The sequence below is a fragment of the Salvia hispanica genome, chromosome 5, assembly GCF_029641045.1.
Source record: "Salvia hispanica isolate PSC_SH4W2 chromosome 5, Shi_PSC_v1, whole genome shotgun sequence".
NCBI classification, from domain to species: Eukaryota; Viridiplantae; Streptophyta; class Magnoliopsida; order Lamiales; family Lamiaceae; genus Salvia; species Salvia hispanica.
Window position 1 is genome coordinate 44474733 of NC_142696.1, and position 24751 is coordinate 44499483.

Here is a 24751-nt window from a genome sequence, read left to right on the forward strand (position 1 = left end):
AAATAATGCAACATGAACCGAATACGAATGTAAAGAAGTATTAAATCTACATGTGATTAAATAAAATTACCGTAGATTTACCCTACGGGCCATAGGCGATGTACTAAATAAAAATATTTATCACAAATGCATAATTAATCGGGTTTAATCGGGTATTGGTCGGGTACCCTAATACGGGTTTCGGGTACCCAAAACCCGAAAAATTCTAACATTAACTACCCAAACTCATAACCGAACCCATAATTTCGGGTACCCAAAACCCGTCGGGTATTGGGTCTGGATCGGGAATACCCGAAACCCGCGGATTAAATTTTCAGGCCTATCCACAACTTACTTTCTTCTTCCTGTGCAAGCTATTTTTTTTCTCAGCCAATTATATTTATTCTCAGCGATTTGATTTATTCTTTGTGGAGTTGTTATATTTTATTTCATGTATCCCTATCCATAATGATGAGAGGTGTTTAAAAAATTAAAGATAGTAGTCAGCAACATACCTTTACGGGCTTTACCAAGTGATCTAATGATGAAGTTTAATGACCTTTTTTCACTAAATATTTTGAATTATGATAGTATTAGTATTAACTTTTCACTCAATATTTTGAATTATGATAGTAGTAGTATTAACTTTTCATTGTACCAAAATGTTGAATTACTCGAACCACCATACACTCGGCAATCGATTATGCCAATCAACTATTTCGTTCCAATTCCCCTAAAAATATACCTCTATATATTACTTCCACTACAATACTCTCTCAGTTCATCACTTATAACTAATGACATAAATTTTAAGAATTAGTCCGTATTTGATATTATGAATGGAAAAATAGTAGTGAATGGATAAAGTGTCCCAATTTTTTAACGTATTGATAGCAAATTAACAATCACTACTATCTCATGCACACATTGTCAAAATACCAAGTTACATTATCCAATCAAAGAAATCAGCTCCTAACCATACAACTCCCACGAATATTCCATTTCTACCCATAGTTTGTAAACGCATGGACAGGGCCAATTGAACGTAGAGCACGCGAATTCCAGAGTTTGTAAGGAAAAGGTGGTGAACCCTAGTTTGGAGGCTAGGGTTTTACCGAGAGCACAACAGAGAGAAAAAGGTGTTAATTTTTAGTACTCCTTCTCAATGACTTGATCTATTGGAATTCTATAATTTATAGAATTCCCCCTACTTGATTTGACTTATGACTTAGGAAAAAATCAAGAAAAAAACCCAAGAAGATTTGACTTTATAATCAATGCTTATTTTAATATTCGTATTACTTGTGGCGGGTATAAAGATGGTATTCTAATGCGACACGAAGTCGTTGTGGCTGGCGGGCTTCATCCTTTGTCTCTTCGGCTTACTTGTCATCCCCCAGTCATTGACAGGTTTGTATCCCTCGCCGGTGCTGCTTCATCCGGACGAGTCGACAGGTCATCTTGCATGGTGTCTTGTACGTGGTGTGGCTCAAGATCCCTATCATATACTCATAACTCAACACTAATTAAGCTGAGGGCTCGTTCGGTTATGGATAATTGGAAATGCAAGATTCATCTGTTGACTTAAATAAATGTGGGTGGTCCCACACAACCCTGCACCATTGCTGTATGTTTGGTGTTTCACATTTGGAGAGACGAAATGGCAGGATGCGTGTTGTCAGACGATAATGTCCTCATCAATCTTCCAAAATTCCTCCAACTACCCCTCTACCCCAAATTAAGCTGGATCTCCACCTTGAACAATACTGGCTCACTCTCCTCCAGATATTTCCCCCTTATATCGACGAATTCGTCGGAAAATTGATCCGCTCGGATCTAGACTCCCTCCATTTCTTAGTTGCTGAGTCCGTTTTCATCTGGCCTATACCGCCATCGCTCGCAAGTACAATCTCATCAATGTCTCCTTCTATACTTCTCCAGCCCTAGTCTTTTCTCTCCCTACCATTTGGATCTTATCAAAGAAAAGAGGTCATTTTCTACTAAAAGGTACACATTCTGGGTGGAATTCGGTGGTGGAGAGCATGTGGTGCGGCGTCCCGATGATCTGTTTCCCAGTGGATTTCGATCTGCCGACGGTTAGGAAGCTGGTGGTTGGTGATTTAGGAGATTGGAATAGATCTCAGCGATGCGGCGACAGTTGACAGGGAAGGAGTGGCGGAGAAGGTTAGGGTTTTGATGAGCGGTGGTGCTTCGAGAAGATGCGGAATGAGGTTGCAAAGGTTAAACGGATGTGTGGTGCAGGGGTGGTCGATGGATCTTCAGTCAACAATTTTAATCGTTTTACAATTGATTTAAAGAATAAACTCTGTATCAATTAATTGGGTTTCACAGCAGCGTGACGGCCGATGAATTTTATACGCCGACGACGACCTTGCAGCGGTGGATCGTTGTCGTTTTTTTCACAGCAGCATGTGGAGTGCAGACTTAGAGAGAGAAAGTAAAAAACAAAATGCACAACTCCAAACAGTGACGGAGCCATAAAATAGTACCCTTGGGGTCGGATAAATATTTAAAAAACTTTACAGTAGCCAAATTTTTTTGTCTAAGATTTTTTATGTGGGATAATTGATTTATATGTACATAAAAAATGACTAACTTTTAGTACTCAATATGTTTTCATTAATTTAAAAAAATCAGTAAAATCAAATAGAAATACTAATAAAACTAATAAAGTAAAATTTTCAAAATAATTATGTTTAATTAATCCAGTACCAAAACTAACTAAAGCCCTATAATAAAATAGGCCAAAAACTTTTGGCCTTTAACCTAACTAAAGCAACCTTCGTCTTCCTCATCTTTCACTGTAAAATATTCGAATTTACTGTGTTCACCTCAATTCTTCTTACTATTGTTTCCCTCTCTTCTTATTTCCTAGAAAAGGTTGAAGGATCGGATGAATTTAAGTTATCGTGGGGTCAGAAGTGTATCTGTGATAGGTGGAAGATTGATTATGTCATTCTCCGGCAGTGCCCGGTGGACCGGCGGTGGGGTCGGTCGACCCCACCTGGGTCCGTCTCTGTCTCCAAATGACCACGGAAGGCAGACTTGGTGGAAACCAAAAAAGTCAGGGTCACTTTGGTAAACTTGCCACCATTTCTTTATTACTGTAGCGGTCGAGAATTCGAATATTAAGTGGGAGTCGTGAATCATTTCATGTAAGTCAAGCAGCACAGTGCGGGCCTGAGGGTGTATCGAGGGTCGTGCCGTTTCATTTAATGAACACCGAACTGGCTTTATTGCATTGATTTGACCCGAATCGAGGTCAAACAATGATAACCGAACGGGTCCTTAATGTAATTGCAAACATTTACTATGCCTATTTGAATAGCCCATTAAATTTAAAGAATTAAAAATAAAAAATTTTAATCTAATAAAATTCTAATTTTTATTTGGAGAATTGGGGCCATAAAATTTGGAGAATTCCAAAAATTCTCATTTTGGAAAGTCCATGAAAACTAAACATTTCCTTATAAATTTCTCTATTTAATAATATAAGATGCATTTTATTTTTCATTATAAATATATAAATATTTTTTTATTTCTCTTTTATTAATAAGGTTATTAGTAATAGATGGAGTATATTACTAGTAGTATATAGTAAAATGAATAAATGAGGCTTTTATTTATATAATATAACTAAAAAAAAGTAATGTAATTAATAATATTATACTACTAATCAAAAATATAATTCATTAAAAATTAATGATAATATGAACTCTATAGAAACAATTCTCATTGATTTACCATAATATTTCAATTATTTAAAAACAGCTGGAGGAAAGTAGTACTCCCTCCGTCCCATAAATATTGTCCCATTTTTTCATTTTCGTTCGTCCCATAAAGTTTGTCCCATTCTCTTTTTACCATTTTTGGTAGTGAACCCCATATCCCACTAACTCATTCATACTCACACTTTATTAGAGCATCCGCAATGGTCGGCTAGCGACCGGCTAGCCGATTCGTCGCGCTAACCGATCGGCTAGCCGAACCATTGCAACCGGCCAGCGCGAAATCGGCGAGCGCATCGGCGTGGGCTGGCCGATCGCTCGTCGCTAGCCGATCCGCTGGCCGATCGGCTAGCCGCCATTGCAGAGGCCCGATCGGCTAGCGATCGGCCAGCGGTATTTTCCGATTTTTTTTTTTTTTTTTAAATCATATATAAACGCGATTTTCGTTTCATTTTCATTTGAACCACTTGTTTTAACGAGTTTTCTCTCTCTCTAACTTTCTGTTCAAGAGCATCATCGAGCGATGGATCACAACAACGAGTCCAGTCCGGCGACGAGCGGCTCTCAGACTCCCACAGTACCCGTGGGATCTGGATGGGGGCAGATGGGCCCGGGATTTAACATCCCTTGGAATTAGATGATGGGGATGATGGCTGGTGCGCCGGGGGGGGGGGGCGATGGGGGGGAACCAGGGGGGTATGCCGTGGGGGATGCCGGGCGGCGGGCAGGGGAGCGGCGGGCAGTCAGCGCCCGGGTGGGGGGGTATGCCCCAAATGCAGCAGCAGATGATGGGGATGATGTGGCAGGGGGGGATGCCGGGGGGGATGCTGCACGGCATGTATCCCGGGATGCCGGGGGGGGGGGGGTACAGGGGTCACCGGGAGGGGACGCGGTATATCGGCCCTCGCTTGATTTTTTGACGGCTTCGTCTCACACGTCGACCCCGGTGGAGACGCAGTTCTCTGGCGATGACCTTCTGTCATTGCATGATATGGGGATCGATCTCGGGGACGATGATACTCCCGTTCGAGCGACGCCGGGCGCGCCGAGGAAGAAGACGAGGGGGAAGGGGAAGGGCAAGGCGGTCGGCGAGTCATCGCAGCCCACTGCCACCGGCCGGAGGAAGTGGACGGAGGATGAGTACGCCGCGGTGGCCAAGGGGTGGTTGGAGGTGTGCGACGATCCACTGGTTGCGAACAACCAGCGGGTCGTCAACATGTGGGCGAAGATCAGGGCTGCCTATAAGAACCACTGCCCGCACGGGAAGGACTTCAGCAACGAGGAGGTCCGGAAGGGGTGGGAGCGCATCAGGGCCGCAGTGGGCCGTTTTGCGAATTTGTACGCCAACGCCCTCCGTCAGCTCAAAAGTGGGCAGACTGAGGACGACGCCCGGAGGATAGCCGCGAGTCAGTTCCCCTTGGAGGGGAAGTATAAGGAGTTCACCTTCTGGGAGTGCTTCTTGTTGCTGAAGGGCTCGGAGAAGTTCCGGGCGGGGTGCGACGCTGGGTGGCCGAAGAAGCAGCGACTTAACTATAGCGGCGACTACAGCGGCAGCAGCGGCGGATCCCACGACCTCCCCCCGGATGCTGAGGAGTTTCCATCCCCTCCTTCATTTACTGGTCGCCCCCGCCCGGTTGGACAGAAGCGGGCGCAGCGGGCTGCGAGGGGCGGATCCCCCCTATCGCCCCGCGAGGTCCAGTCCTCCGCCCTCCCAGCCGCCCCACTCGAGTACACTCTCCATTCGCGTAACCAAACGCGGGCTCAGATGTTACAGGTCTTCCGAGAGTGGAAGAACGCCACTGACCCCACGGAGAAGAGGATTCTTTTCGAGATGCTCGAGAGCATGCGTGCTGATTTAGAGATCGCGACGAGGAGGCTGGGGGTTCCGACGTGGGCTCAGATACCACGGGTGGCGGCAGCGGCGGCGGCGACGGCGACGGCCACGAGGAGGGCGACGGCGACGGCGATGAGGAGTAGAGAGTGGCGGGGCTCGGGTGTTGAAGCCCTTTTTTTTAAAAAAAAAATCATGTACTTTTTTTTTAAAATCTTTGTACTTTTTTTTTAATGGAATGGATTATTTTTCCCGTATATGTGTCGTAAATTTAATTCCGTATATCGCAATTTTAATTCCGTAAATGTAGTATATTTTGAATTGTTTTTATTGCGGCTGGCCTATGGCTGGCCTAAATCTGACGTGGCAGGTGGTTTTTTTAGTGTTGCTGACGTGGCAGAGGAGAGAATGGCTGGCCTATTAACCATTGCGGATGCTCTTATGAAACTAATATATAAAAATAGGATCCGCGTTCTACTAACTTTTTCAACTCACTTTTCATTACATTTTTAAAAACTCGTGTCAAGTTAAAGTGAAACTCACTTTGTGGGACGGAGGGAGTACTGTACAAAAATATAAAGTCCACCAAAAACCTTCTCCCCCAAATAATTTCGATTCGACCTTCTCTCTTACTCTCTCCTTCAATGGAGGCCCCACCACCCCTCCTCCCCGCCGCTCCTCCCGCTCCCGCGCCCGCCGTCTATGCCGATTCCGTCGACTCCTCCCCCCGCTCCCGCCACACCGACTCCTGGGACACTGAGCCGCCTCCCCCGCCGCAGAAGCTCCGTCTCATGTGCAGCTATGGCGGCCACATAGTCCCCCGCCCCCACGATAAATCCCTCTGCTACATCGGTGGAGACACTCGCATCATCGTAATTGACCGCCACACCTCCCTCTCCGACCTCCGCCACCGCCTCTCCAAAACCCTCCTCAACAACCAATTGTTCTCCCTCAAATACCAGCTCCCCAGCGAGGATTTGGATTCCTTGATTTCGGTCACTACCGATGAGGATCTCGAGAATATGGTGGAGGAGTACGACCGCCTCAATAGTCCTGGCGGGATGAAGCCTGGCCGCATCCGCCTCTTTTTGTTTCCCCAATCGTCGGCGAATATTGAGCAGCTCCTCGTTGAGACGGCGTCGACTAAATCGGATGATTGGTTCTTCAACGCTCTCAACGGTAAGTCGAGTACGATGTCGGCGGCGGCGAGTGATCGCGGATTTTCCGAGTCTTCTTCGGTTAATTGCCTACTCGGATTGGACGATGATTCGATGGGGAAGGCGACGGCGGCAAGTCAAATTGAGGGGGCGAAAGTTGGGGGAAATGGAAACAGTGGAGCGAATCAGGATGTGCACTCTGTTCCCGATTCTCCAATGCTGGAGACGACGTCATCGTTTGGGTCGACTTCTAGCTCGCCATCGGTGGCGAATTTGCCGCCGATTAGGGTTCATGTCGATGAGAATCAGAAGATGGGGGCGCTGGGAATTGAGGATCAGTTTCAGCAGATGACTGTTGGGGTCGCGGCGAATGTCAATTTTGCAGCGACTACGAAGACGGACGGAGTTTCTGCCGGTGGGGTGGTTGCTGGGGTACCGATGGTGGTTGGTGGCGATCCCCCAAATCGGGTAATTTCAGACGATGAGAGATCAGATCCTGGAGGATACAGGAGGGTACAACAAATCCAGCCGCATGTACAATCACAAATGCAGCCGCAGCAGATTTCTCAGGCTCAATTTCAGCAGAAACAGAGTGGTGGCTTTGATTTGGCTTCTCCAGATTCCGCTTCAAGGTGTGTTGTTCTATTAATTTGTGGCAATTCTTCAAAGTTGTCCCAATTTCGTCAAATTGATGCTCTTACTTACACTATTGCATGGATGATCTGAATCAAGCTTTTTGATGATTTGATTCATACAGTGAAGGAGGTATAAGAAACCCCCTATCCAGTCAGAGACAACCTGTTTATCAAGATCAAATCATACAAATTCAATCTGGAAACAATATGGTTGCTGCTAATCAAGCTGAATTGAAATCTGGTGATCAGAATGCTAATAAGATTCAGATGCAGCAACAAGTTCAAGAATCGGGCTATGTTATATTGAACCAATATGATCAGAATCACCCCCAAATGCATCATCCCCAACAATTTGTTCATTCCGGCAACCAGTATATACCCGCTGGAGCGATGCCGTATGGGTCATACTACTCCGTTTATCCTTCCCAGCAGCAGCAGCACCATCAACACCAGCAGCCCGTGCTCGACCAGCAGCCGTTCTACTTCGTCCCTGCTAGACAGCCCCAACCTTATAACATGCCTATACAGCCACAAGGTTATAGCGAAATGGCCCCAAATGCCCCTTCCGTTCGCCCTCAGACTCCTCCTGCTGCTGCAGCCACCCCTCACGTGGCTTACAGCCAGCAAGTAAACGCTCCTTCCTCCAAACTCGAAATGGCTACAGGGGTGTACAGAACGGCAGCTGGAGCTACTCAGCATATGGTGCAAGTCCCGTCTAGCCAGCAACATCAACCTCAATATGTCGGGTTCACTCAGATTCATCATCCGTCTCAAATGATGGCTCCATCTTCAGCATCCAATTCTGCTTATACGTATGAATTTACTGACCCGACACAGGCTCAAATGTATTTTACTCAGGCTATGCCGCAGCAGTTCTCTGCTCAGTACCACCAGACCTTGACATCAGCACCTCAAGGCGTTTCGCCTGATGCTTCGTCTCATGCTTCCTCGGAGAACATGAAGCAGCAGCAAGTTAGGACTATGCAGCAATAATGACAAGTAAGTTTGGATTGTTGATGAAAATTTTTGCAGCAGTGGGTTTGATTTTATGTTTGGAGTTTATATTATACAGTGTCAACAAAGTGTTACTACTATTCTTCTTATTGGTTTGTGGTATGTAAGTTCATTAGTTAATAAGAAACTCGTATTTTACTTCTGTTTATATTGTGTCTGCCATTACTGTTATGGATGGTGTCTGATATCATACTGTAAAAGTTGAACCTCAAATTTACGTGATCAACCTTATAGCACTTATTGAATAAGTATCAGAAACTTTGAACCAATATAGTGAATTTACTCTATTTGGTTTCTGAGCTCGGGGATTTATTGATTGCTGATGTCCAGCATCATATCATACTGTAAAAGTCGAACATCAGAAGTTACGTGGTCAACATATATAAAACCGTATACAACTTCATTAAATTACTCTGTTTGGTTTTCTGAGCTCATCGGGGTTTCAGTGATTGCAATATGTTTCAAGTACGTTAAGACAATGTGTTCTTGCATGAATTTTCTATGTGAAGCTTCAGTTAGGTGATCCTATAATTTTCTATAATCACATTTCTTAGATTTTGCCTTGTATTTCGTACTTAGTAGTTTTACCATTATTATTATCATCTAGCATTTGTGGCAAGTCTCATCTTTAATGACATGTTTAGTTAGCCGCCTCTATGATTTTTATGGTGCAGTTGAATTTGTGTGGCCTGCTAACTTATATATTCTATATAGCTAACTTATATATTCTATATAGCTGGAATGACTTATCTCACATATCATGCATTTGTTGATGTTTTTGTGCTAACATTGCATATTTCACGTGGTAATGAATGAACGTTTGCTTGAAAGCATCTCCTTAGATATTTCTTTAAGACATCTGCAAGTTTTTGCTTTCCCAACCTTTTTTAATGTTCATGAAACCTTCTATTTTAATCTGTATTGCATTTTTCTATTCCTACTTGACCCCACACCACATACTATTGAAATAGTAAATGTCATCTTGTTTTAGATAGACGGTTTTGACTGTTTATCCCGTTTCAAAATATAGATTGTTTCTCTAATAAGAATATTTTTTTCTTGTGTTCTTGTCTAGTTTGCCTTCTATGGAACACTTACCTATCTGGGTTTATTCATGAGCTTTTACACCTTAAATATCTTAATGAATTACACATATGGTTTCTGAATTTTGCGTTTTGCACGTCAATATTCTCTGAACTTTAAAAATATCATGTATAGTCAATGTACTAAAGTGTAATCACATTTGTGGTAATTTTTCACTATTCATCAAGATTTTGCACCAAAAATGCTCCTTAATGCATTGAGGATATTTTGAACTTCCATAAAAATGAGATATATAGATATTGAATATGATATTTTCTCTATCTTTCTCTAATATTGGATATGATATCTTCTTATAGTTTGAGTGTCTAAAATGATATTTTTCGCTTCACATTTTCATCACCTTATCTCAAATCATTTCCTCTTAACTTTTAGAAAGTAAAAAACTAAAACAAAAAATACGAGTACGATTCTTAACTATATTAATTATAAAAATTAAAATTATAAATATAATTGTCAAAATAAATCGAATCAATTATAGTATCACATTTTTTATTTTAATTCCAAATTATATTACATATTTTATTTTAATTTAATTTTTATTGTGATACCTAGTAATTGGCCTTTATAGCCTTAAGGGTATTTTTGATAAAAGAAAAGTAGTTCAAATGATATTAAATTGAAGTTGATGGACTTCAAAAGGTATTTTTTAAAATTTACGAACCAAAAATGATAGTTTGGCAAAGTCATGGACAAAAAAAAAATATTTCCTCTTTAAAATAAAGTGTACTCAATAGTAGTAAAAGGAATGCTAAGTTGCACAAATATATCATTCGATTATTTCGTGTTGGAGAATTTGTGGATTTTTAATACTAGTATGAAGAACAAATCAAACGGACAAAAAACAGTGATTCAAAGTCCAACATTCGACAAATCAGTAAAAAATGGGGACATAAAAAGTAGACAAAATGATCCAAAACCTGCAAAATAATCTTATGCGCATGGCATGGGCCAACTAGATCGAATATTTGAATCATAAAAAGTGCCAAAATATTCAGTCAAATACACTGAATTCAAAATTTCGTTGATTCGTTCTAAACTTCTGAGATAAGTAAGATTTACGGTTAGATCTTCTCGATTTGGAGTGTTTACTCGGTTTCTTGCCAAAAGTATTTTATGAGTATTAAAAAGAATCATGTGAATAAAATATGAGATTTAAAATGACCACAAATTCTAGCATTGTAGAATGCGTGGAGTCGAGAAATAATCAAAATTCCAAGCTCAAATGTGACGGCTTTCAAATTTAAAAGTAGTGGAGAAATATGGGTTTTTTTATCAATCGACGGCCGTAAGGGAGACTAGAGTTGATTTTAGCAAATGTGACTTGATTAAATGCTGTCGTGTTTGTCCTAACACATCGTCTCATTGTATGAACTATGAAGGATTCATGTTCAATGTGATAGATTATGTATAATGTATATTTTGTATGTATGTATATAGACCGATGCATGCACTTTATTTACGAAAAGAATGCTACATGCCTACATGGCTACATGTGATCTGGTAAGATCCATTTGGGTCACAGAGGCATGGTCAATCATACCTCATTACTGCTTCATCTTCAGTAGTTTCACATTAAACATACTAATAATAGAGGAAAATGAGGGAGAGGTTTAACCTTTTAAGCTTCTGATTGTAGCTTACCTTTGTCGCCTTGTCGGACTTAAATTAGTTGGGATTTGGGAAAATGAATCCCGATTTGCCAGCCAATTGTAGAATACAGAAATATCAAATAAGTCCTTGATTTGGGAAGGGAATAGCTCACATTCAAATGGGCCAATGGATTTGCGCATATTGAGCCCAACACTATCTCATATTGAGCCCAATAGGTAATTCTTCTTGTTTTTGAACTTTAATTAAAATTATGGGTTGTAGAAATTTATTCGAAAATTAAGAGCAGAACTAGACTTTTTTATTTTCAATAAGATTTTTTTTGGTTCACTTGGCAGACTATATAATAAGATGATGTTGTTATTATTAGTTTCGTATGAGTTTCCGGAAAAGTAGTGAAGAGAAAGTTGTTAAATATTTTCTTAAAATATCCAGAAGTTATCATCTATACTGGAAAAAAATAAACACTTTTGTTTATTAACATTTGCAGATTTAATTTGCCGTGTACCATGTATACAAAATATTTATATTCAATTCCATACACAGCAAATAAGATATAGATTAAAACAATCGATTTAAAATTCAGGAAGAGATGAACAAACCTAAAACTAAAAAGAAACCAACTTCAGTTTCCAGTTTCACTTTTTTCATGCTTTATTGGAATGAACCAAACTATTTTATGTGCATTTCTACAGTCATATATAAAAAAGGTGTACACATCTTCATAAAATATGGAGATCTGCTTTTGTATTTAACAAGTATAGCAAATCAGCTTTGCCGTGTTCAGAGTTCAGTGCTCACAATAACGTTTATGCATATTAAAACGTGCAAGTAAAAAAATAAGAGACACCTAACCTAATCCGTCATTGAAAATCAGTGTGTAAAAGGAATCACTTTAATTGTTTAATTGCCTAATAAACAATTACAACACAATAATTCATCATATACAAATACTATACAAGCGTATGTGAGTAGCCAATCATGCAATTAATTATGGTTGAGTGTCTATTTTTTTGAGGGGATAGCAAGGTGTGAATCAATACTATATAAGGTCAATTATATTTAGTCATATTAAAGCTCATTTTATACTATCCACAATATGCCATATGTGAAAACTATTTTTCTTTAGCTACCAAAAGTTGTTACTAACGAACATGCTTTGGGGTCTGGATATCTCGATTTAGCATAAAAACATGTCAAGAATTCAAGATATATTTTGAAATTTTTGTTCACTAATTTGTTGAAATTGATAATATATTGTGTGTTTGTTGAAAGTTCTCTTAGGTTCTATGAATAAAGATCTAACACAAAGAGTTATGCTTGATACCCAGGATTATACTTTATTACCTTGTGTAATAAAGAACATATCCTCGGGAGCAAATATTCTTATCTAAAATCCACTATTCTAATTACTTTGTTTTCTGTTTAGAGAATAAAATACAAGTGGAGACATACCAAGCAAGCAGTTTCTATTGCTAAATCCACTCATATCATATCACTATGAATAATCACAATTCTTTTCTCATAAGTATTGCAATACTTTTTTAGTGTATAGTTTTTTATGACAACCTAAATAAAGCATACAGAACCAGAATAAAGTAGAAAGAGGTGTGGGGTGGATCATGCATTAGATTATGACACACATGAATCATTATTTGGCTATTAAATTGTACTACATGATTTCCTTGCTTGAGGTCTATTGCTTCAGATTTGGTCCTTCCTCAGTATTTCCTCTTAATTGGTAAACAAAGAGCAAGTCGCCTAAATATTTGACATAATATTATGTATAAGTTGGCTTTGGGGATTAATCATTATACTAATTACTTGTGTGGCCAAGTGTCACTTTTCCCCCCAGGAGAGAAAAAGACTGTTACAAATTTTCTGGATTATTTTTTATGCGAGAATTATTCTATTCCTGTAATGATATCTCAAACCAATCAAGTGAAAATGAAATCTAATAAATTTCATTATTTATACTCCGAAGAAGAGGCCATTTTCTACAACAATTTTCACTTACAAGGTGGATTACACGCCTAGAAGATTAATGGGGACATACTTTATAATACAAATCCTGAGATAAAAACTATTATTATAACATATCTTATGAAGTTTCTTAATCATGACTAATATAAAATCAATAACAAGATAACGACCCATATGGTCATATAGAATTGATTTGAAAATTCTCTTATAATAGTGGCTACACATGCTTGCCACCTCAGCAAGTGCATGGTATAATTGTAACCTCTAATTATTCTTTATAATGGTGGACACTCCATTATCAAAACATGATCTCATCCTACTCAGCTATAAATATGTGCCCCCTCTATGGCTCATAATCCATTGTGCAACAAACTAAGAGCCACTTCTCAAAAAACAAGCTTAGTTCAAGGTAATCTTATTGTGTGTTTTTTATTACTATCTTTTTTTCATGTTTCTTTCCTATCAAAATTTGTTCCTCTAGTTTCCATGCATGGATTTTATCAAGGCATATGCCTATTGCCAGATTCTATCCTGTGTCAGTATACCTCGGAACAAGATCATTTGTCTCGACAAGACACCTATGGAAAAATATGTTAATTTTGTCAGTAAAACTATGGATACAGATATTGAAATACTAAGGTGAAAGTGAATGTTTTTCAGGTTTTGGTTTTACTCTTACTAAAATGGAAGGTGGAAGCTCTAATGGTCCTAAATACGAGTGCTTGCTCTTCGGTATGCTGCTCATCCTACTCTTTTCCCATTACAAATCTTTTCCTTCATAATTTAAGTCTGCAATATATAGCTAACTATTGAAAATGATTTTCCTGTTTTTCGTCAGATATGGATGACACTTTATACCCTTTGAGTTTGGGGATCAATATGGCCTGTCGCAAGAATATAGAAGGTACTTACACTGTACACCCTTTCCTATCCTCTATTTGAATGGATTTTGTGAATTCATGATGATTGATTACTTATTCACGGTTCACCTTAATTTCAGAGTATATGCTGCATCATATGCATATTGAAGAAAGTGAGGTCCCTAGGCTGTGCTTAGAGCTGTACAAAGAGTACGGGACAACGATGGCTGGCCTTAAGGTATATAAACAAGTAACAGAGATTAAGCTCAGGTAATATGGAGTTAAAGATGGAATAACTTACATCCATGTCATTTCTTGCAGGTGATGGGATACGAGTTTGACAATGATGAGTTTCATGCTTATGTTCATGGAAGATTGCCATATGAGTTGCTAAAGCCGGATCCAGTGCTACGTAACCTCCTGCATTCCATGCCCCAACAGAAAATAGTATGTCCTAATTCTTCCATTTAAATAGTACTATATGTTCTGTCCAAGAGATGCATAGATGGGAAAATATTAAATTTACCGCTGTTTTCTGGCTGCAGATCTTCACTAATGCAGACGAAGCACATGTAGCTCAAGTGCTTAGCAGGATGGGATTGGAAGATTGCTTCCATGGTGTGATATGCTTTGAAACTCTGAACCCTCCATCAGAACCAGTTAAAATCAAGGATGGGACTGTTGAAGCTAAAGATGCACCTGAGATGAATAATGGAACCTCGAGCCATAAGACTCAAATCCTGTGCAAGCCATCTGTGGAAGCAATGGAAGCTGCTATTCGTATAGCAAACGTTGATCCAAAGAAAACAGTTAATACAAAAACATACTTAACATATTAGTACTAACTTTATGTGAAAGCATGTGACTGATGAAGGTTTCTGTTTTTGATTCTCAGATATTCTTCGATGACAGCATTCGCAACATTGCTAGTGGCAAAGCAGCAGGGCTCCACACCGTAGTTGTAAGTTCAACAGATCTCCCAAGCATATTCCTACAGCACGAGAAGTCGAGAATTATTCCCCTTTCTAACCAACTTGAATGAAAATGCAGGTGGGAAGATCTACTCTAGTTCCGGGTGCAGATCATGCTTTGAACAGCATACACAATATAAAAGAAGCCTTACCTGAGATATGGGAAGATGAAGTGGAGCACTTGGAGCAAGTAATCCAATCTTCTGCAGTAGAAACTGTGGTCCTAGCATAGTCAACACTCATATGAACATGCTATGTGCACCATAAGAATCACAAAAAAATGTGACACCTATTAATTAGAGGAGACTACTTACCAGATATACTGTAATGATGTATTGCCTATTATTAATCAATAAAGTTCCAGTATTAATATGAAATTGGCATGGCCACAAAATCAGCACAAAAATCAATAACATTCTGAAACTTGCATCTTCCACATTCATGCATCCAAAGTTCATTAGTACTACAACCTAAAACCATCCATATTCTATGACAGATTCAGTATTTAATAGTAAAGCACTAGGCATTTGAAGTTGTAGATGAGTACTCCAATCCTAACAGCCACCAGGAATGCTATGAAGAAATATATATGTAGCAATAGCATTATGCAACAGAGCATCATCTATCTCCTAATTTGCAGTATCAAGTAAGCGAAGTTCCTTGATCTCTCTACTTACAAAATAATCCTTTCTTCAAGTTCATTGCTCAATTCCACAATCATTGACAGATCACACATGAATTCAAATAAGGTCGCCTCCTGAAAGTCGCAAAGCCTTTTTTTCAGATGGATTACAAATCCAAAGTACTGAAGTTGTTTCTATCTGGGTGAAGTTTTCGATCTTTTCGAGGATGTGATCCACCTCCACCTCCACCTCCACCTGTTTTACGCAATTTGGAAGAGAATTCTCCAATTCACTAAAAAATCAGTAACGAAACTCGATTCGTAGTTTACACTGTTGCTTAAATGCTTAGAAATCTCACAGCCCAGCCCAGCCCATAAAGCTGATAGTTGAGTAAGGCCCGTATTAGTTCACTAGGGGGTGTTCGGTTGCCAAGATTAAATCTCATGATTAATTATGTACTATCATATTTGGTTCATAAGATTGAACCCTACAACTTAATCCTAGATGGATAGTCTCATGATTATTAGTCATGGCAACCGAACGTCACTGTTTGATGGATTTGATTTATTTAAATACTCCAATATTCGAATTATATATTGTAAATTGTTTTTATTTATATTCAAGTGCTAAAATTTTATTATATTATTTTTAGTAAATACGTAAAAATGAAATCATTTATTATGATTATTATCAATAGCAACATTTGAATTTTGCATTTTTATCTTCCTAAAAACCTGAATACAAATTCCGCCTATATATTTATTTATTTTATTACGTGAATGTCATTATTATTATTTTTTTAATTACTAAGGATATCTATCGTCGGGCCTAGGGCTAATCTATTGGAGAATTTTATATTTAATCAAATAAAGCATACTATATTCTGATTTTCATTTTCTCCACTATAATCAAACATTCAGCCTCAACTTTCAAGTTGCTGCATGATTAGCGGCAGCGCCGTGGAGTCCTAGTATAAGTAGTAAAATTCTATACTGCGTTAGGTAAAAATCCAAATTTAGAAGACTAATGTCATTTTTTTCTAATAACCTAAGGTCAAAGTTAACAGTTTCTAACATAAAATGCATTCAATAGGCAACGTAATAATTAAAAATGAATTCACTGTGATTAACATGGACTCATTCATGGAGTATAACTTTTAGAAAAAGATGAGGTTTACGGTTTACCAAGATAGAAGTTGTATTAATTGTTTAAGATCATTAAACAAATCATAGTTTTTTTAATTCTGAAATTAAGAAATGAATATTTTAAAACTAAGTAGACTGATAATAAAATAAAAATGAATAAAATATAGTAAAGCCTAATGCTAAGTCAATGGCCCTTTCTTTTCAGCCCGATTGTGAAATCTGGCTATATTTTTGCTACATCACACATGTGCGCACCTTACTATCTAGGTCGTACACGAAAATAATAAATGTTGGAATGAAATTTCTCATAAATAAATCTTATCGTGTTTGCCGACATATATCTGAAATCATTTTCAGCAATTAATTCACAGAAAAACACATTCAGTGTCCATTGACGATGTATTGTAAGACCCAAAAAAGAAATTGGAAAAATTTTAAAAAAAAAAGAGGAAAAATAATTGATAGATCAATTTAGTAATATTGAGACCCTCATCTATAATGTGTGGTGAATAATTTTACCAAAATAAAAGATAGACTAATTTTTTATGGACAGACTAAATGACAAAAATAGAGTAAAGAGTCAGTGCAATAATCTAAGTACGAGTACTAGTATTTACTCTCTTTTTGTTACTAATTCTTTTCATATTCCACTTCCCACACTAAAAAGATAGTGACAAAAAATGAGACCAAGACATTCGTAGTCCAAACGGTGTAAGCTTGTTGACAACTTCACATGCACAAAAGGAAAAACCATCTACAGACTACACTACAGCTATAAAAATGGATGAAAAGTGAAAACTGAAAGGTAGAAACATAACAAATCAAAGACGAACAAATTATATATAAAATTAATAGCACTAACAACAAAAAACAAACACAAAGTGACAAACTGACTAAAATCACAACAGACAACAAACAAATAATGAGGTCTCCAATAAGAGCAAGAACAAGACAACTAACATCACAGCATTCTTACACACACGGAGTCACAACCACCACCAATGCTCTCAAAATAGACCTAACCTTCAACTACACCTTTTTCCTAGCCATGGAGCAAAGGAGATTCCATACACTTTTTCATCTGAAATGTGACATGTTCATCACAATAGTCTCATTTAAGTTGCTCCAATGAGATCACCTAGCTCAAAAATCTACTATTTCAACACTCTGAGGGTGCCGGTAGTCTCTCTAGGGCGTCTGAGACGTGCCTCATCGAAGGCCTCTTCTCGGGGCTGCTTGAGGTGCACGCCATTGCAATCTTTAGAACTGCGATCATCTCCTCTTCCTTGTCAGCTTCCTGAGCCAGGTTCGGGTCCAGGACATCAGAGACGGGCCTCTTTTCCTCGATGCATAGCTGCATCCAGTGCACGAGGTCCATCTCCGACGTGCCAACTTGGATCAATGGCGTCTTGCCCGTGATCATTTCAAGTAAGATCATCCCATATGAGTAGATATCCCACTTTTGGGACGGCTTCACTGCTTTCATTACCTCGGGGGCTTGGTAGTAGGAGCCAAACAAGGGTTTTGAGGCGAACGTTGCAACATCTGAGGCCGAGCTGCTCTGCTGCCCTCGTTGAGGCTTCTCATAAACCATCCGGTTGGATTGCAAGGTTGGTGAGCCACCAGCTATGTTAGCAAGCCGCCCGAGCCCAAAATCTGAGATTTTGGGCTCCATTTCATGCCCGAGTAACACATTCGATGGCTTGAGATCACCATGGACATATTTCTTCGGACTGCACTCATGCAGGTAAACTAGGCCCTTTGCAACTCCTTTCATGATCTTCAATCTCACACACCATGAAAGAGGCGTGAATGCTACCAAACCGGGCTTTCCTGCAAGATTACAAACGCGAAAGCAGTCCAAATTATGACCAACAAAACACACAAGAGCCGAGAATCAATGATCATACTCAACAAGAAAATATATATAGAGAGAGTGGTTTTTTAGACAAACCATGGATAGCAGCAGCAAGATTTCCATTTGGTACGAAGTCGTATATCAGCAGCTTCTCATCCACAGACCAATAATAAGCTCTAAGAGTTACTACATTAGGATGTCTGAGCTTCCCAATTGCTTCCACCTCTGTCTGAAACTCCTTAAACCTTTGCGAACCTCCCTCGCCCAATCTTCTCACAGCCAAGATAACTCCATCTTCGAGCACAACTTTGTACACGATTCCTATGCCACTCTTACCCAGCACGAAGGCAGAAGCCTTCAAGAGCTCATCAAGATCAAATGCCACATGCTCATCGAGAGGCACTAGATCACAGTGCTCTACATTTTCAGACAATGTCTCCGACTCATCCTTCCTAAAGCACAAGCATTCCTTTGACCTTTTACGCCCCTTCTCAAAACCATAGCCACTCTCATCCTTACCCTTCCCACAACGACAGATCTTCGAGTAACAATAAGAGAACAGCAGCCCAATCACACATATCCCCACAACATCTCCAACAACGATGGCAACTATGCTGGCCTTAGTCAAACCCCTCCCACCACCACCATTCTTCCCCGGAGGGTAGTTGCTAGGCAAGTTTGGAAATGAAGAAGGTGGATTCGCCTCACTGTCAGACGAACAAAGATTCTTCAACGGAGGACCACAGAGCCCCGGATTCCCAATAAAGGCCGTAGGTCCTCGGTTTACAAGAGCACCATTCTGAGGAATTGGGCCCCTCAAATTGTTATAAGTGAGATCAATGTAAACCTTCTCAGGCAGGTTACCAAGACTAGCCGGAATCGAACCGTTAAACTTGTTATAAGACAAGTCAACAGTTCCTTGCAAATTAGAAAGATAGCCCAAATCACCAGGAATAGAACCACTAAAGCTATTGTGGGAAAGATCAAGTTTTTCCAGTAAAACCAAATTCTTTCCAAACTCACTAGGCAAAGAGCCACTAAAATTATTCTGCCTAAGACCAAGATTCCTCAACCTCTTGCACTTAACCAGTGAAGATGGCAATGACCCATTAAAGAAATTCTCAGACAAATCTAATGTTATAAGATAATCAAGATTGCCAACCTCAAATGGCAAAACCCCAGAAAAGGAATTTCCATAAAGAACCAAACTTTGCAACCCCTCAGCCTTGAAAAGATCAGAGGGCAACCCCCCAAACAACCTATTACTCCTCAAATTAACATGCCTTAGCTCAGAGAGGGATCCTAGAGAGGAAGAGAGAAACCCAGAGAGTTTCTTTTTGGGAATGCTGAGAGATACAACTCTCTGTTCATTGCATGTAATGCCATTCCATGAACATGGAGTTTCATCTGAGGTGTTCCAATTACTAAGAGTTCCTTCAGGGTCTAATGTCATGGAATTCTTGAATGATAACAGAGCTACCCCTTCTTCATTTACAGAACTCACAACACCAAAATTTAGCAAATTGAAAAGCAAGAAGGCAAGAAAAGCTAACATTTTTCAAGAAAATGACAGTTGCAAATACACCTACAAGATTGAAGAAAAGGGTAATCTTTACCTTTTGTGAAGCAGAAAACCAAGAAGATGAGAGAGAGAGAGAGAGAGTTGTAGGGGCGAGTGTGTGAAAGCTTTGACAGTAGGGAAGAAGTATGGAGAAGAGCAAAAACAAAAAAAAAAAAAGTCGTTTTGGGGAAAAGGTAAAGTTGTTTTCAGCTAAGCAAAGAGGCCTTGGGAAAATGGATTAGTTTATCCGAGAGATAAAACAACAATGCAAAAAACGAAAAGGAAGCACTGAATTCATCCATCCATCCATCTTGGTTAAATTTGGCAGTGTACTGTGATAACTCCGTAGCGGGAAATGCCAGTTGTGAATTTGTGATAATAGAAGTTACTGTTAAAAGATCTTCTGTATCTATTTTTACAAGTGAATTTGTACGAGTATAAGTGTAGTACTCCAGTAAGATAATGGCCCTATTCATTTTATTTACTTTGAATATTAACCCTATTAGTACATGGATATTGTGTATACTTTTTATTTTGAAATAAGAGATGATAGCAAATTTACAATTGGGAATGCTACACTAGGGAATGGTATTGGAGTGAGGAATGCACTGCTGTTTCCCAAAGTTTTGATTGGCTATTTTGTTGGGAAATTTAATTGGATTATAGTTTCATTAAATAATCTGCAAAATAAGGTTAGTAGAGTCTATTATTTGACCAAAAAATGACTTTGAACTTTATTTGGTTTGAAGTTTGAACCGAGAATCTCGACTTTTGCGATTTACTTAAGTTCACGTTGACAAAATTGGGAGTAGAAATATAAGGATAATCTATAAATATTAAGTAGTACTTATCCTATGTGGAGTGAAGACTTTTGAATTTTTTTTTCTCGTCAAAAAGCATGAGAGCAATAAAACTAAATGCAAATAGACATGTCTGTAGTGTAGTGTGTAGGAGTACGATTTTTTCACCATAATTTATTTTTAAAATATTTTGTGTAGATACGTGTAACTTAACATAAAAAACCTTATAATTTGGAAAATCAAATAACTTAATCAGTGTCAGTGACTAAATAAAAACTAAATAGCTGCATAATGCAGACAAGAACAAGATGATTAAATAATTTTACGAATAGAAAAAATTAAATTATAAAGTGCCTACATTATTTTGTTTAACTTTGAACCACAAAGTTGAGGCACGACAACTTGTATAAAGTTGGATTAAATCACTTTTGCTCATAAAAATAGTCGTTTTGTTGATAAAAGAAAATGGTTTTGATCAATCTGGCCATTTTTATCTAATTTTTTTTTAGTTACATATTTTTGGGTTAGACAATATTGCAAAATACTGGCCATATTTAAGGAACTATTAAAAGTAGACTCGCTTTGACGCTCTATGTTGTCTATAAATAGGTAGACCGTTGCGAAAAAATTATAATTAGAGAAAAATAATTCTTCTAATTCCATGATTAGATCACATGCCTATTTTGATGCTTTTACAAATTTAGAAATATGCGGATTAGAAGCTACTTAATTAATAAAGAAAATAAGGACGGTTATTAGCTGTTAAATTGTTACCAACATTATCATATTCCGTCAAGGATGAAGAATAACGCTCATGGGAAAAATAGTACTTCTAGTATTATGACAATTATTATCAATATATTCGTAAATTATTTCGTAGCGTTTATTTATATGTCACAATTCATTGATGACAAATTCATGTTAACTTTTACCGAAAGGTTCAAAATACAAATTCATTTTGGTATGTCGTAAGTAATTAAATACTACTATATTATTAGTTTTATTTTGATAAAATGCACAGCTTTTTATATTATTGATGAAATTGTAAGGTCAACCAATTATTTCAAATTTTCAATTAATATAAGTTGATAGGAGTAATTTTTTCACTATTCATTCCCCCTTCATAATTACTACAATTTTACAATCATTCATACATATGAGTTTGAAATAAAGTATCAATGGATCTCCCATACATGTATATAGGTGCATACAACACAAATTTAATTAAGTGAGCCAGCCCACCAATTTCAAATATTTCACATATAAGGATTAGTAGTATAGTGTAAATTCAATATTTCTTCTTATCCTTGACTGGGCCTCTTGGAATCTTGTTAAGAAATCTACGATCAATTTTCCTATATATTTTCTTGACATCCCTGCTTCCTCTTCCCGCCAAATAATCCACCTCATCTTGATACCGTTCGTACAGTGCCGGTAAAGTCATCACGCAAACAAATCCTTCACATTTTCAATCAAAATTCATTTATTATTTGTTTATTATAACAATTACTAATATAAATTGATTTATCAAAACAGTGTAGCCTACCAAGGTATAACAGGTTCAAGGAGCTGAAGTAGTTTCCTATCCCCGATATTATCCACAGAATTGCGATCGTCTGTATCCATAGACGAAACGAGATCAAAATTAATGAAAAACTATCACTCTATTGATAAATATAAATAAATAAAATTAATACCACAAAGAAGGTCTTCAAGTCTTGCCCACAAGAAATGTAATAAAATTTGTATAAAAATCTATTGATTTCCGCAAACAGCCATCGAAATGTGGATTCGGGGATTGTAATTGGCTGAGGAGGATTCCTGGACATCAATATACATACCAAATCATTTTTAAACTTTTCTTTATTATACACTTAGTTGGAAAAAATTTATGACAAATTAGTATATGTAAAAAAAAATTACTACCATTCAATTATGCCTGCACCCGAAGACCATATGAACAAAATTAACATAGTAGTCATGAAAATGTAGCAAAGAAGAGTGATGAAGTTGTATTCTCCAACTTCAAATAAAGACCAAATCACTGTCGATCCAATTAATATTGCTGCTGATAAATTCTTCTCTCTCCATAGCAATATGTCAGCAGCTGCAATAAATTAAATTAACCCGTTTATTTAATTGTGAATATAGGAGTATATATGGTCACCTTTTAGTATTTAAATCAATTGAAAATATATAATGTATAAAGAAATTGGTAAGTGAAATAGACCTCTCCCTCCTCCGAAAAGGGAATGCAATGGCTTTTCTCTTCCAAACAATCTTCTTGGGATTGAAGGCGTCTGTGCATCATCTGAATCTGAGGAGTAAATTGGCATTTTTTGTTGTTACTTTTGAAGATGAGAAAGAATAATTGTTCTAGAATGTTTTTGTGGTAAGAGTAAAGAGTAATAGGTTTAAATAGGAGAGGTAATATGCCAAGATTTGACTCCAAGGAACTTTGTTGCTACAAAGAAAGGAATGGCTTCTCCATGTCTTGAAAGATCACCTCCAAGTTTAAGACAAATCGTTTTTTTATAAATTATTTCACATGATGTTTCTTCCTCTTCTTCTTTCCTTTGCCTAACTTACAATATCTCAATAAAATAAAATTGGAGAGAAGTGTTATTTATATTTCTAGCTCGACAGAAGGAAAATTGAAGTTCATAACAAGTTTTCCTGGTGTAAAATTATTAAATTTGTAAATGAGTAAAAAGAAATGAGAGAAAAAAGAAAGCCAAATCAGGGAATGATGGAATTAGTCTGGGCTTAACGAGTGAAAGGCAAAGATATGACCAATGTAGCCCAATCACAACCCAAACAGGCCCAATAAAGAACCTACACTGTAGTGTTCATTTTCGTTGGATAATAACTCAATCTGGACTCACTAAATTAAGTATGATTGAGTTTGACTTCAATTTGGAATTAAACTAATTTGCTTGCTAATCCAACTTATTTATATCCTAGAGCATTGTGAAAATCTAATAAAAATTAAAATAAGAATGGAAAATAAAATATTTAGTTGCCAGTTAATGTTTATATTGCGTAAAGACTCCCATAAGGGCCTCTTCTCTTCCTACCATGAAATGAACCATCATACTTTTCCATCTTCCTCATTGTCGCCTCCTCCTCCTCGTGTCTTGCTTCGCTGTCACAGTCTCATTCCCCCTTCTGAAATTAATTCATTTCTTATCCATATACACAAATACATAGTATATTTTTTACTTTATCAAAATCCCAACTTAATTTAATTAAATATTTTTATTCTTGATAAATACTTCCCCCGTCCCGAGATAGTTGGGGTATTTCTATTGAGTACAATATTTAAGAATTTGATTTGTTAAATTTTAAAATGGAGAGAAGAAAGTAAGAGAGATGATGAAAAGATAAAGCAAAAGAGTGAATAAATTTTTTACTAAAAGACGAAATGACTCAATTATTTTTGAAAAAATAAATAAATACAACTCAATTGCCTTGGGCCAAGGGAGTATAATATTTATAATTAATTGAAATATACTCCCTCCGTCCACGAAAATTTGTCCCAGTTTTCTATTTCCGTTCGTCCCCCAAAATTTGTCCCATTTCACTTTTACCATTTTTAGTAGTGGACCTCATATTCCACTAACTCATTCCTACTCACATTTTATTATAAAACTAATATATAAAAGTAGGACCCACAATCCACTAACTTTTTCAACTCACTTTCCATTACATTTCTTAAAACCCGTGCCCGGTCAAACCGGGAATTATTTTCGTGGACGGAGGGAGTAATAAACACTCATATATTAAAAGTAGTACAATAATAGAAAATAAAAACAATTAAATTTAAATGATAATTTTAAAACATAATAATTTGGTTGATTTGAAAAGAATATA

The 24751-nt window shown here is 37.8% G+C and overlaps 4 protein-coding genes across 4 annotated transcripts; 2 read left to right on the plus strand and 2 right to left on the minus strand.

The window, feature by feature from the left end:
• The first annotated feature begins 6171 nt into the window (after positions 1–6171).
• LOC125188515 (uncharacterized) lies at positions 6172–8613 on the plus strand. The gene is made up of 2 exons (XM_048085411.2): positions 6172–7348; positions 7474–8613. The coding sequence occupies exons 1-2, from the start codon at positions 6204–6206 to the stop codon at positions 8342–8344; spliced, it is 2016 nt and encodes a 671-aa protein (XP_047941368.2). The 5' UTR covers positions 6172–6203; the 3' UTR covers positions 8345–8613.
• A 4792-nt stretch (positions 8614–13405) lies between these two features.
• On the plus strand, positions 13406–15268 carry LOC125186564 (uncharacterized protein C24B11.05-like). Its single transcript, XM_048082945.2, has 8 exons — positions 13406–13469; positions 13721–13792; positions 13899–13964; positions 14061–14158; positions 14242–14367; positions 14466–14729; positions 14816–14881; positions 14971–15268. Exons 1-8 carry the CDS (start codon positions 13406–13408, stop codon positions 15121–15123), a joined length of 909 nt encoding a protein of 302 aa, XP_047938902.2. The 3' UTR covers positions 15124–15268.
• Positions 15269–17473: 2205 nt separating this feature from the next.
• Positions 17474–20304, minus strand: LOC125186836 (receptor protein kinase-like protein ZAR1). Its single transcript, XM_048083299.2, has 2 exons — positions 18614–20304; positions 17474–18492 (listed from the first exon to the last, which is right to left on the minus strand). Exons 1-2 carry the CDS (start codon positions 20070–20072, stop codon positions 17819–17821), a joined length of 2133 nt encoding a protein of 710 aa, XP_047939256.2. The 5' UTR covers positions 20073–20304; the 3' UTR covers positions 17474–17818.
• Positions 20305–21963: 1659 nt separating this feature from the next.
• Positions 21964–23269, minus strand: LOC125190853 (reticulon-like protein B9). Its single transcript, XM_048088260.2, has 5 exons — positions 23109–23269; positions 22805–22985; positions 22576–22699; positions 22425–22494; positions 21964–22336 (listed from the first exon to the last, which is right to left on the minus strand). The coding sequence occupies exons 1-5, from the start codon at positions 23212–23214 to the stop codon at positions 22167–22169; spliced, it is 651 nt and encodes a 216-aa protein (XP_047944217.1). The 5' UTR covers positions 23215–23269; the 3' UTR covers positions 21964–22166.
• Positions 23270–24751: the final 1482 nt, after the last annotated feature.